General features: G+C 36.3%; 1 protein-coding gene across 14 annotated transcripts in view; it reads right to left on the bottom strand.

The window, feature by feature from the left end:
• The window catches only part of LRCH3 (leucine rich repeats and calponin homology domain containing 3), a 120,730-nt gene that overhangs the window by 66,346 nt on the left and 39,559 nt on the right, over positions 1-14,825 (bottom strand). For all 14 annotated transcript variants that reach the window (XM_049879068.1, XM_049879088.1, XM_049879021.1 and 11 more), the window contains exons 2-5: positions 9,363-9,507; positions 7,347-7,473; positions 2,937-3,042; positions 213-349 (exon numbers count right to left, since the gene is read on the bottom strand). In XM_049879068.1, the coding sequence (XP_049735025.1) occupies positions 213-349; positions 2,937-3,042; positions 7,347-7,473; positions 9,363-9,507 (515 nt within the window). The remainder of the gene's footprint in view (positions 1-212; positions 350-2,936; positions 3,043-7,346; positions 7,474-9,362; positions 9,508-14,825) is intronic.

Here is a 14,825-nt window from a genome sequence, read left to right on the forward strand (position 1 = left end):
TTTAAAAATGCCAATTTAGTGAAAGAAAAAAGACTTCTAGAAGCATCTTCTATCTTCCATCCCATTTACTTAAGACTTCTAAAGAACACGTGTGTGTAAATTTATTTTTAAAGAATTTCCAACGGAAAGATAAATGCATGTAAAATAACATTTAAATTTGACCCTCTAGTCAAAAAAGTTTATAACATACTTCCAACTCCGCCATGGTTTACCTGTGCAGGAGGAGACTGTAGGGGATTGTTATCCAGGGTGATCACCTGTAGATGCCCAAGGTTTCGGTAACAAACAGGAATTGTTGTAATTTTATTGCAGGAAAAGTCTAACCGTATCAAAGGCAGGTCTGCCAGCTCTGTATGGTGGTGAAATGAAAGTGAACAATTAATATTTCAAAACTGGACAATCTTTACAGGATACTTCTAGCTAAATACAGGTATTTACCACTACTGTCTCTTAAAAATATCATTAAAATTAGAATAAAGGAATAAAAAAGACATAACCCTGCAAGGACAAAGAGATATCAACAAATGTCTGGATGACAGAAAGAGGAGAAAACAGTGATTAACCGATGAAGCAAAGTGGTGTAAAATGAGATCTAGTTGCCTACAGATGGGTATGCTAATGAAAGCAAGCCATTTGACCTCTACAGAACTACAGGGAGTCTCAGAAATTGGAAGCCCTGATACCACAAAAAGGGGGCTAACAGGCATTAGATGAAAGTCTGCATAGGGAACAGGTAGGTGCCTAGATCCCAAACCCAATGCACACAGGGCACCACCTCTCTCAATCCCCACAGGAACCAGCAAGTTATCCTTTAGTGAAATGTAATCAGAAAGGTCTGAACTCAGGGAGCCCAGGCACAACGAAAGCTGGGATGAGCTGACAGCTGAAAATGCAGGATTTAAGTGAAAGTCTACACGCTTAATGGTGAGATCTCAGCATTTCCCACCTTATCCCGCCCCATCCCCAGTGCCCAGAATGCCAGTACAGGAATACAAATGTAGAAGAAACGGAGTATCTTTCTCTGGAAAAACTGTGCAGCCCCATACGAAAAGACTTCAGATACTAATGTGGAGTTTCCCCCAAACACCTAACTTGCTGCATAACTAGCATTATGCAATTCCTGCCCAGTACACACAGAACTTCTGATCAGTCCTATACGGTAGTATACGATCCACAAACATGTAACACGGAAATCAAAGCAAACCAACAAACAGAGAAAAGGGACTCTGAAGAAGCAGATACTGCACAGGAAACAGAACAGTATCTTTAAAAACCAGAATTAATATCTCTATCATGTAAATACATTATCTACTAAATTGTAATATATTAGAGACCAGCAATGGGTTAACACGAACTTCCTAATTAACTCGTTTTTGTGTAGGTGTTGAAATAAGGCTTCTCCTGCCATCTCAGTTAAACAGAATATATTGGGATTAAAAGGTAAGCTGTTATAAAACCATGTGAAACTATCTGTGTGACTCACAATTTCCCTGACAGTGTGCAATCAAGATAAGATGCAGAAATAAATAAGATGATAATGCAATTAGACTGTAATTGACATCTAAAACCTCCAATTTTCATTTTCATCAAAACGACCCCAATGTTTTCATTAACTAATTTTGTATTAAGTAAATACTGTTACATGAGTAAGCCTTTAAAGATCAACCCCAATAGGTGGGCCCTCAGTATAGAGGTAATCCTAGATACAAATTTTGGGTTACTAGGTCCTGGGTCAAGATTTTGGTCCGGTCAGCTGAGGGCCTTCGTTTACATTCTTAAGTTGTGAAAAGCAGAACCAGGAGGAAAAGAGGAAGGCCCTGAAGATAAAGGTATGAAGGTTACTGGACAAGCCTAGAAAAAATGAAAGATAATCAGGACTTTGGGTGGTTTGGTTGTGGTGAGCACATAAAGGTAGGTTGGAAAAGTCACTTTCTGACACACTTAGGATTCAAAACGTCAAAGCAACACTAGTATGGTAGAGTTAGATATCACACTGCATCAAATGATGTAAATACTAAGATTCTACAGTGAAAACCAAAGCACTGTTTGTTAATTTGACATTTATTATACATTATAAATCATGTCTTATAGAAGAACCTAGAAAATCACTGTCATGAAAACACCTTCTGAAGATTCCATACCTTTGACACAGACATTCTAAAATGTTTACAGAAGAATGTTCAGAGTTTGCTTCAAATCAGTAGAAGACAGGGTAGGGGAAAGTGGATGAAGGTACAGGTGAAACACAGAGGTCCTATGCTCTCTCTGTTTAAATATGAAATTTTCCATAATAAAATTAAGGAAATTTATTCTGAATACAATAAAACAATGGTTCTCCCTTTTTCTCTCCCTTTTTTATATCTTTTTCTTTCAAAAATCCCTTATATTTGAAAGATGGACAAATTATACTTAATTTGTCTAATAATTTTTATTATTCACATACAAACAAATGTGTTTAAGTCAGCCTAAGACAGTCACCTAGGTAGTCTCTCCCTCCAAACATCACCTCCACACAGTTAATTTGCCTCTGTATGGGTATTTCCAATGAAGGTTAAAGTTACTAAGTTCACGTCAAAGTCCATTTTGAAGTCAGTGATAACTTAGGAATGTTTTTCATTGTATTAAATTGTCCCTTTTTCAAAAACATGTTACATTTCCCCCACATACTCATGCTTACTAAAATTCCCAGTCACCCTAACTTGAATTGAAGATTGCTTCATTTGAAAAGGTCCAAAAAATAAGATCTATACTTAACAGAGTTTTTCACGGAAGAATCTAACTGAAAAGCCACGATGAGACAAATAATACTATTAAACCATTCTATCTCAGACAATGGCTGTAACCCTTACACATTTTTGTCTCCTGCCTATCAGTCTGAGAGATCTTTAAAATAAATAGAAAAATAATTGTAACAAAATCATTTCACAGTTTCTTACCTTCAGGCAAACGTACTAAGTGATTTCTTCTTACGTTAAGATCTCTCAAGGCCTCCAGATTACCAATTTGGGACGGTATTGTTTGAATCTCATTGCAGCTCACATCCTATTTCAAAAGGATAAATATTACAAACTTGCCTGCTTTAAACTATCTGTAAAATGTAGCTTGACAAGATAATATCTAATGCCCTCTCCAGTTATTAAAAAATGATGATTTGGGGTGCAACAATAATTCTGTAGTTTGTACTGGCATTTGATTTTAAAAAAACTTACAGGCCTTTGACTGACACTGTACATTTTATATAGATATACATGAATTCCACCATTCCTACGTCAGTTTGTCGTACTGTGGTGGCTTGAGTGTTGCTGTGATGCTGGAAGCTATGCCACCAACATCACAGCATCAAATACTAGCAGGGTCACCCATGGTGGACAGGTTCAGCAGAGCTTCCAGATTAAGAAAGACTAGGAAGAAGGACCTAGCAATCTATTTTCTTAAAAAACTGGCCAGTGAAAACATTATGAATAGTAGCGGAACATCAAAATACCATTGGGGAAGAGGTGCTTCCTCAAAATAGAGTCCACCTTCGGGACCCAGGTAGAATAAAGCTTTCAGGACCTTCATTTGCTTATGTGGCACGACTCAAAATGAGAAGAAATAGCTGCAAACACCCATTAGTAATTGGGCTGTGCAATGTACGAAGCATGAATCTAGGAAAGTTGGAAGTTGTCAAAAACGAAATGGAACGCTTAAAAGATAGATACCCTAGGCTTTAGTGAGCTAAAATGGACTGGTATTGGCCATTTTGAATCAGACAATCATATGGTCTACAATGCTGGAAATGACAAATTAAGATGAATGGCATCACATTCATTGCCAAAAAGAATAATTCAAGATCTATCCTGAAGTACAACCCTGTCAGTAATATGATAATATTCATATGCCTACAAAGGGACCAGTTAATATGATGATTAATCAAATTTACCCACCAAATACTAGTGCCGAAAATGAAGAAACTGAAGATTTTTACCAATTTCTGCAGTCTGAAATTGATCAAACACGCAATCAAGATGCACTGATAACTACTAATGATTGAAATGTGAAAGTCAGAAACAAAGAAGGGGGATCATTAGTTGGAAAATATGGCCCTGGTGACAGAAATGATGACGGAGGTTACATGACAGAATTTTGCAAGACCAACTACCTAGTCATTGGAAATACCTTCTTTCAACAACATAAAGGGTGACTATACACATGGAGCTTGCCATATGGAATACAAAGAAATTAAATCAACTACATCTGTGGTAAGAGACAATGGAAAAGCTCAATATCATCAGTCAGGGCAAGGCCAGGGGCCAACTGCAGAACAGACCATCAACTCTTCATATGAAGTCCAAGTTGAAGCTGAAGAAAATTAGAACAACTTCACAAAGGCCAAAGTACAACTTTGAGTATATCCCACCTGAATTTACAGACCATCTCAAGAATAGATTTGACCCACTGAACACTAATGACCAAAGACCAGACGAGTTGTGGGATGACATCAAGGATATCACACATTAAGAAAACAACAAATCATTAAAAAGACAGGAAAGAAAACACCAAAATGGATGTCAGAAGAGACTCTGAAACTCGCTCTAGTGAATGGAAACTTGCTAAAGTGAATGGAAGAAATGATGAAGTAAAAAACAGTGAACAAAAGATTTTAAAGGGCAGCTCAAGAAGACAAAATATTATAAGGAAATGTGCAAAGACCTGGAGTTAGAAAACCAAAAGGGAAGAACATGCTCAGCATTTCTCAAGATGAAAGAACTAATGAAAAAATCAAGCCTTGAGTCGCAATACTGAAAGATTCTACAGAGAAAATATCGAAGGATGCAAGAAGCATCAAAAGAAGATGGAAGGAATCCACAGTCACTGTGCCAAAAGAACTGGTTGACATTCAACCACTTCAGGAGGTAGCATATGATTCAGAACCGATGGTATCGAAGGAGCAAGTCCAAGCTGCACTGAAGGCACTGGCAAAACACAAGCCTCCAGGAATCGACAGAATACCACCTGAGATGTTTCAACAAACAGACGGAACACTGAAAGCACTCATTGGCCTATACCAAGAAATCTGGTAGACACTTACGTGGTCAACTTACTGGAAGAGATCTACATCTGTGCCCATTCCAAAAAAAAAGATGACCCAACAGGGTGCGGAAATTATCGAACGATATCATTAATATCACATGCGAGTAAATTTTGGTGAAGATAATTCAAAAGCAGTTGCAGCAGTACTTCAAAAGGGAAATGCCAGAAATGCAAGCCAGATTCAGAAAAGGATGTAGAATGTGGGATATCATTGCTGATGTCAAATGAATCTTGGCTGAATGCAGAGAATACCTGAAAGATTTTTACCTGTGTTTTACTGACTGTAAAGGCATTCAACTGTGTACTGACTGTAAAGGCATTCAACTGTGTGGATCATAACAAATTATAGATAACATTGTGAAGAATGGGAATTCCAGAACAGTTAATTGTGTTCATGAAGAGCCTAAACATAGAACAAGAGGCAGTCATTCAAACAGAACAAGGGGATGCTGTGTGGTTTAAAACCAGGAAAGGTGTGCGGCAGGGTTGTATCCTTTCACCATACTTATTCAATCTGCATGCTGAGCAAATAATCCTAGAAGCTGGACTACATGAAGAAGAGTGCAGCATCAGAACTGTGAAGACTCATGAACAACTTGTGATATGCAGATGACACAACCTTGCTTGCTGAAAGGACTTAAAGCACTTTGGAATGAAGATCAAAGACCACAGCCTTCAGTGTCCGTTACACCTCAACATAAAGAAAACAAAAATTCTCACAACTAGACCAATAAGCAACATCATAAATCTGCTGCAAAAGACCTCTTTCAAGTGTTAAAAAGCAAAGATGTCACTTTGAGGACTAAGGTGCACCTGCCTCAAGCCATGGTATTTTCAGTTGCTTCATATGCATGCAAAAGCTGGACAGTGGATAAGGAAGACCGAAGAAGAAACAATGCCTCTGAATTACGGCTGTGGCTTAGAGTACTGAATGTACGATGGACTAACAGAAGAACAAACAAATCTGTCTTGAAAGAAGCACAACCAGAATGCACCTCAGAATGACTAAGTGATGTAAAATTAAGAATTTGAATTGGGGGTATAATTTACTACTAGTTCATATTACTAAGCCAAATTCTGAGGAATGTAAACAAAAATACATTTGGGCTTTATTTTTCATGTCTGGTTGGCTCTAAAAAACAGTAGTTAGAATCTCGACTCCAGATTTAATATATTTGTGAAGTTTTACACGTGATCTTACTTATTTTAAGAATCCATCAGAATAAAAAGTGAGCTAATTTGTGGTCCAACTAAATTGTATGTATATTTATTTTCCTGTTTATGATATCCATTTTTGCTAATAAACCTAAATGGAACTATACTCTAAAATCTCAATGGACATAATTATACCTGACCATTTCAGAAACATGTACAAGACAATTAACTGTATTAAAAACATGGGTTTTGGGGTTAAGGTTGACTGGTTTTAAATTCTACTTCAGTTATGTAATGTTGGCCAAATTACTTATCTGAGTGCTAGTGTCGTCGGCTGTAAAATGAAGATGTGCTCAGCTCATGTTATTCTGATGATTAGATAAGAAAAGTCTTATTCCCAGGCCCAGAACATAAGTACTCAAGAGGTGGTTTCTTACAATTTATAAGGAGTAGTAGGTAAAAGAGTTCGATTAAGCTTCTTAGAAAATGTCAATAAAGTTATTAAAAAAAAAAAAAACCTGTTGCCATCGAGTCTATTCTGACTCATAGCGACCCTGTAGGACAGAGTAAAACTGCCCCATACGGTTTCCAAGGAGTAGCTGGTAGATTCGAACTACTGACCTTTTGGTTACCAGCCAAGCTCTTAAGCACTGTACCACCAGGGCTCCCAATAAACTACAGGTTACTTTAAAGAGGAATATAGGTTCTAAAGACAGCATGTAAAGTGAAAATATAAACCTGATCTTTGAAGTGCCCACTCTCCCCTGCAGGGGCTAATGATATTGGTAATACTAATGATCATATTAGCAGAATTTAATTTGAAAAATTCAAACATGTTATTAACTTAGAGCTCAAAAGTTCAAGAATATAGAAGTGCTTAACAGTGGCTAGAATATAATTCTAATGTCTTTTTCCACTCCATGTGGGCCTATTAGATTTGTATTTTCAGTTCTTTCTTAATTCTGTGTTGAAACAGTTGGGTCCTGACAAGTCAATGAAAATGCATTACCAATACGGATAAATAACTAAAAAATACCTTATTAACGGATATTTATTATATAAAAGAGTATGGTATGGCTATGGATACACAGGAATCAAAAAATAAAATATTAACTTACGAGTTCTGTCAAATATCTGAGATGTCCGATTTCTTCTGGAAGCGAGACCAATTTGTTATTACTAGCAATTAAGACTTTCAGTGGTAAACTGCACAAATGTACTGGCAATGTTGATAGTTGGTTCCGACTAAATGGGTAAATAGAAAAAAGAGAAAAGAGTCAGAGCCCACTACTGAAGAAAAATTTTCCAGCTTTCCCATCTCAACTCCATAAAATAATAAATATCAGTCCTGCAAGGAATACATAGGATATCAGATTTGAGTTCTAGTCTTCATGTCATTGTCAGCTTTAGGCACGGCATTTAGCTGTATCTGAATTTCTTACAGAAATTCATCATCTCTAAATTCAGGATCTTAGCATCTCCCCAGAGCCCTGGTGGTGCAGTGGTTAAGAGCTCAGCTGCTAACCAAAAGGTTGACAGTATGAATGCAACAGCTGCCCCTTGGAAACCCTATGGGGAGGTCCTACTCTGTCCTAGAGGGTCACTGTGAGTTGGAATCAACTCAACGGCAACAGGTTTTTTTTTTTTTTTTTTTAATATCTCCCCTGCCTATCTCACAGGGTTGTTAGACCAAAAAACTGCTTTGTAAATAACAAAATGCTATATAAACACAATATATTATTATGTAATTAAAGTAAAATTTACATAAGGAGAAACTACGAAAAGGGTACGAAAATATCATCCTTTCTTCTTCCTTTCAAAGAAGAGTTATAAGCATAAAATTGTTTGTAACCTACTTCTTTCTCCATTACATTATAACCAAATATGCATAAATGATTCAAATAGAGCTCTATGGAAAAGAAGTGACAGGTTGTGATTTCAAATATACCGTAACAACTGAGTTACAGGTAAGGAATCTTTTTATTTATATAAAAACACTATGCAAATTAGAACCAAAAGTAAAATAACAAAACACATCTATAATCAGGATAAAAATAAATTAAAATTTTGCTTATGTGTATTTAACCTCTTATTTTGGTCCCCATTTTCAAGACCTTTGCTTATTTACTTATATAAACCATAAGGCTTTAAAACTTAATCCAATAATTCTACTCCTAAAATTTATCTCAAGAAAACAAAAATGGAGTGCTGACACATTGTGGGTGGGGACTGCAACCAATGTTATGAAACAATTTGTGTATGAATTTTTTAATGAGAAATTAATGTGCATTGTAAACTTTCACCTAAAACACAATAAAATTTTTAAAAAATGTAAAGTAGATAAAGGATCATTCTTACACAACAAGCTAAAGAAAAAAAAGACCTCGATTAAAAAAAGAAAACAAAAATAAACATTTACATACAAAGATGCTCTACTACTATTACTTCCATCCTGGTGAAAAACTGGGAGAAAGTAAATATCTAGTAATAGAAAAATGTGACTTTAAAAGTGTATCAACTTACAATAATGTAATTATATATAAAAATATTTCCAAGGAATATTTCATGAAAAGGGAAAAAACTCAATTAAAAATTTGACTAAAACCTGGAAAAACAGAAGGAAAAGGTCACTTATAATTACATGACTCAGATATAACATTTTGATGAATTTTCTTTATACTTCTCTCTGCTTGAGCATTTCCTCCAATGAACATTCATAATTTTTAAGTGAAAGAAAACGAGTTCTTTTCACATGTGAAAAATGGGGTAGATGAGTTGAATAAATGTATTTATACATTTAGAACTTAATCCACAAAAATACATGGTCATAAGAACCAAATAAAGCTTTTCTTAACATATGTAAATAAGAGACACATAATTTCAGATCCACCATTCTCATTTGGTGAAACTTACTTGAAAATGTAATTGAAGAACCACGGCTACAAGGCTGCTGCAAGGGCTAGGAAGGTTTGTTAATTATTGTAAAGGCAAGATAAAGGAAGATGCTAGAAGGACAATGGAAATACTGTTAATATAGCCTATGAATGTGTATACTGCTGATATGAACAGATGAGAGAACTGAAAATACCACATAAAACTAGAAATTTTTTAACAAGAAGAAAAAACATCCTTACCTGATATTTAAAAACGTTAGAGCTTGTAGGTTTAGAATTGCCTCTGGGATGTACCGAATACAATTTTGGTACAAATTGAGATTCTCAAGAGAAACAAAGTGACACGCTTCTATAGGAATTTCTGAGAGACGATTCCTTGACAGGTCTAAAAGAAAAAATTAATTAAGTTAAAAATCAGTTCTTGAACTTATTTTATTGAAATGTTAAATAAATAAGCAGGTCTCATGACTGTTTGAATTCCCCACAGTTCCTACTGTGGAGATTGGTTGAGTAAGCATTCAAATATTTATTAATTGACCGAATAAACCAATTTAACCTATGTCTCTAAACCTGTTGCTAGGAAACGCCAATTCCTTATGACTCTCCACACATACTATAAAACCATTATTCTTTGCAAGAAACACAAGTTCTAAGAGTATACCTGCCTATAAATTACCTCTAAGATCATATTACTAAGGAAACAAATACATCCCTAAAATTTACCCTGCTAACTCTGAACTGAAGCCACTCCCAAAGTCCACCTTTTAGCCAAAGATGACACAGGTTTATAAAACAAACAATCACACACGCGAGTTGAATCAAGTATATGAGACCAAATGGGCAACACCCGACCAAAAGCAAAGACAAGAAGGCAAAAAGAGATGGAAAAATTGGATGAATAGACAAGGAGAACCCAGGGTAGAAAGGGAAAGGGGGGAGAGTGCTGATACACTGCAGGGATTGCAACCAATGCCACAAAACAATTCGTGTATAAATTTTTGAATGAGAAAATAATTTGTGCTGTAAACTTTCACCTAAAGCACAATAAGTAATAAAAGAGGGAAAAAACAGCCCATATTATTCAGCTCAAAAAAAAAAAAAAACAAAAAAAACTGGCTATGTGTTATTCTTAAAGTTCTTTTTCTGATTATAAAGGCAATGCACGTTAACACCACACACGCAGAAGACTACATGAGACATACAGGCATTCAAAGAAATAGAGCACTGCCAGCTCCCCAGAAGCACCACTGTAGAGCTTCCTAATCATAACCCTTTTCCCTCTCCAAGATGTAACCAGCGCACTGATTTTTGTGATCATCATCTACCTGAGAGTTTCATAGTTTTAACACTTTATAATGTGTAGTTCTGCCTCCTGTCTTAGTTTCCTATTGCTGCTTAACAAGTTACCACCAACTCTGTGGCTTAAAATGGCACAGACTTGTATTTTACGGCTCCGGAGAACAAAAGTAGGAAATGGGTCTCAAGGTATCCGCAGGGCTGTGTTCCTTCTGGAGGCTGCAGGACAGAATCTGTTTCTTTCCCTTTTCTAGCTTCTAGAGGCCGCCCTCATTCCTTGGCTCACAGATTCATTCCTCCATCTTTGAGCCAGCAATGTCAGGTTGAGTCTTTCGTGTTGCCACCTCTTTGGTTCGCCCTCTTCTACCTTTCTCTTGTATTATTAAGGATCGTTCTGATTATACCCCTCCCCCAATAATCCAGGATAATCTTTCTATCTTAAAGTCAGCTGATTAGCAACCTCAATTTCTCTTTGCCATATAACCTAACATATTCACAAATTACAGGGATTCGGACGTAGACATCTTTGAGGGGGCCATTACTCTGCCTACCATACCTCTGAACTTCCTAAGAGCAGAAGCATACTGTTTATGTGCTCTTCTGTGACTTTCACTCAACATTTGCGATTATTCATGTAGCTGCAAATTGCAGTAGTTCCTTCATTCTCATTGTTTCCATGTATTCTACTACATGAGTAAGGCACAATTTACCCATTCTACTACTTGAACTATACATTGAACTAGATCTATACCTATTAGTGAAAATGCTGGGTACCTTCCACTTACAAGGGAATGCTAAGTAGTTAAAATCAACTCACACAACCACCAGCAGTGTATAAAGAGTTCACATGGCTTCACATTCTTGCCAACACTCGTTATTACGAGACGTTTTAATTTCTGTACAGTGGCATCTCACTGTGACTTTAAATTTCATTTCCTTGATTATTAATGAAGTAGGGCAGCTTTTCATATGGTTACTGGTCACCTAGATTTACTTTCTTGCGAAGTGCCTGCTCGAGTCTTTTGGTTTGTAGGAAATCTTTACAATTCTGAATAGGACTCCTTTGTAAGGTATAAGGTATAGATATTGCAAATATGTTCTCCCATTCTGTGGTTTGAATTTTCACTCCGTTTATGCTGTCTTCTGATAAACAAAAGTCTTTAATTTTAAGAAAGTAAAATTTTTATTAGTCTTTTACGATTAGTGATTTTTCGAAATTAAAGGAAATCCTTCCTCATTCCAGGGTCCTATTTTCTTCTAAAAGTTTTAGTTTAACCATCACATTCAATCTACCCAAAACTGATTTTTTCATACAATTTTAGTACAATTTCTTTTTTTCCATAGGGATATCCAATTGTGCCAGTGACAGCTATTGAAAAGACCATCACATTTTTCCACAGGGGAAAAAATTTCTTAGCTTTTGAGGACTAACTTTAGATAATAATGACACTAAAATGCTATATATTTGCAAATATGTTCCTTTTCCAATATTTCCTACCTCAGGATAGGAAGCTTTTATGTACCCAGTTGCTAAAATCAGAATTCTGGAATCATCCCTGACATCTTTCTCTTTTCCCCAATTTAATCTTACCAGCAAACACCACCAGTTTCTTCGTCCGAATTTATCTTAATCCATTTTTCTTCATTTCCTCTGTCATTACTGTTAGCTACCGTCCCGACTCATGGCAAGGCAACCCCATGCACAAAAGGATCAGACCCATTACTACTTAGGATTATGCTAAGAATCATATCAAATAACGCATGGAAAATTACTTTGTTTACTGTGAAGCGCAAACGTCCAATTCCATTACTTATTCAGAGGCAACCATAAAAAAAAAAAAAAAAAAATTTTTTTTTTTTTTTTTTTAAACCGTAAGGCCAGCTTTAAAAGGCTGACAGCAAGAGAACAAAACCAAACAAATAGCAACATCCCCCAAATTACAGGGTATTGTACTATGCAATAAAATACAGCAGTACAATACAATAATTTATAACCATGATCTTTGGTCACCAAAAGGAAGTAATATTGTGTTTGGTATGCTCTGCTTTTAAATGTCAAGAAAACGGAAAAAAAAAAAAAAAATCATTTACTTAAAGGTTTATATTAAAATCATCTAAAATAGTTTTCTTATTCTTCAGTGATGTTAAATAAATGGAGAGGTTACTATATCTTTGTGTCACCTCAGTAACCCCCTTTTGGTTCCACACATACAGATAATACCAGTATTGTCACACAAGCCTCCTAGGTTTTCGAATCTATTTGAGTGTAATCAATCTTATCTTGTTTTCCAGACTGTTAACTCAATTGAGATTTGCCAAGTATTGTAAAAAGCCACAAACCGGATCATAAAAAATTTTGCAATTAAGCTATTGAGTTACTTCTACGTATCACATCATGAATGTGGCCTTGGTCTTTCATCAGCCATTATCTTTCTTCTAATTCTAGTGATATAAGCCAAGGACTACACCAACTGTCGACCAAAGCAGAAAAAGCCTATCAGCCTTGGCCTGATAAAGATATGAGAGAAAATTTTTTGGCAAAAGGAAGTATCACGGAAGTTTCAATGAACTAAAGAAAATATTTCAAAGAAAAAGCTTTAAGACATCTGTTCGCAATCGAACTCCTGATTACTTTCCTTATTTATAAAAATCCTACCCTCAAAGTTACACTAATCTCAGAACGTAAAAAAGATCCAAGTAAGTTTTTAAATAATATGTTAAAGAAGAGAAACTAAAAATAGTAAAAAAAAAATTCCTCGGCACTAACGGGGGAGGGGGGGGGCGTGCCAGATGTACCTAAGAATGATCACTCTAGATTCACACAGCAAATATCTTTATGTTTCTACTATGTTATGGAAACCCTGGTGGTGTAGTGGTTAAGTGCTATGACCGCTAACCGAAAGGTCGGCAGTTTGAATCCACCAGGCACTCCTTGGAAACTCTATGTGGCAGTTCTGCTCTGTCCTGTAGAGTTGCTATGAGTCAGAATCCACTCGATGGCAAAGGGCTTGGCTTTTTTTGGTACTATGTTATAGGAGCCCTGGTAGTGTAATGGTTAAGAGCTATGGCTGCTAACCAGAAGGTCAGCAGTTCAAATCCACGAGCCGCTCCTTGGAAACTCTATGGGGCAGTTCTACCCTGACCTATAGGGTGTCTATGAGTCAGAATTGACTTGACGGCAATGGGTTTGGTTTTGGTTTGGACTATAAGAGTAGGAGATATGTCTGTTCTGTTCAACTCTGCAGACTGTAAACTTGGCACTTAAAACAGAGAACATGGTAAGTCCTCATAAAACTGTTGTTGTTAAGTGTCGTTGAGTCAATTCCAACTCACAGCAACCCTACGTACAAGAGAACAAAAGGTCACCCAGTCCTGCATCATGTTCATAAAACAATTGTTCAAAAAATGAGCAAATGAATGGATACAACAAAAACTGTAGACTCAGAAATAAGTAAGACACCCTCTCCTCCATCTATAAAAAAGAGCTCTAAACCCTGGTGGCGTAGTGGTTAAGTACTACAGCTGCTACCCAAGGGGTCGGCAGTTCGAATCTGCCAGGCACTCCTTGGAAACACTATGAGGCAGTTTTACTCTGCCCTGTAGGGTCACTATAAGGCAGGATTGACTTGACAGCAGTGGGTTTAGTTTTCGGTTTTATGTAGAGTAGACGAGTACATAGTTAACATACTAAAAAGAAATTAAGTTTACCTTTATGATTTTGTTTGAAAAAATACTCTATAACCTGGATTGAAAATAATTTACTTCCAAACAAGTAAGCATCTAAACCAAAAAACCAAACCCAGTGCCGTCGAGTTGATTCCGACTCATAGCGACCCTATAGGACAGGGTAGAACTGCCCCATAGAGTTTCCAAGGAGCGCCTGGAGGATTCAAACTGCCAACCCTTTTGGTAGCAGCTGTAGCACTTAACCACTACGCCACCAGGGTTTCCAGTAAGCATCTAGATAAAATAAATCGAATCCATGTCCTGAGGAAGAAAACTTATGTAAGTATCAAACTATAGATAAGTATTCTATGATTTTTTTTTTTTAAAGGCTGAGATAGATTATAACCATAAAACAAAGTGCTTTAAGAATATATATAAAATAATGACCTTGGACATTTTTTGCTTTCTGAAGTGTAAAATACTTTTAATATATGACATACTCCTCCCTATTTAAAAAAAATATACACATTTACTTATTTACCTATTATCTACACAACGGATTTTCATATCAATCGGTGGGTCATGTTCCATAACTGTCCTTGTTTATTTTGATGCTCAAATTGTTCCAGCTCTGATTATGGGAACCTCCCTTTGGACTAGCTCCTGTGTCTTTTTGATTATGGGAACCTCCCTTTGGACTAGCTCCTGTGTCTTTTTGATAGGCCACCTTCATTTTTTAAG

This window comes from Elephas maximus, chromosome 1 (genome assembly GCF_024166365.1).
Source record: "Elephas maximus indicus isolate mEleMax1 chromosome 1, mEleMax1 primary haplotype, whole genome shotgun sequence".
NCBI lineage: Eukaryota > Metazoa > Chordata > Mammalia > Proboscidea > Elephantidae > Elephas > Elephas maximus.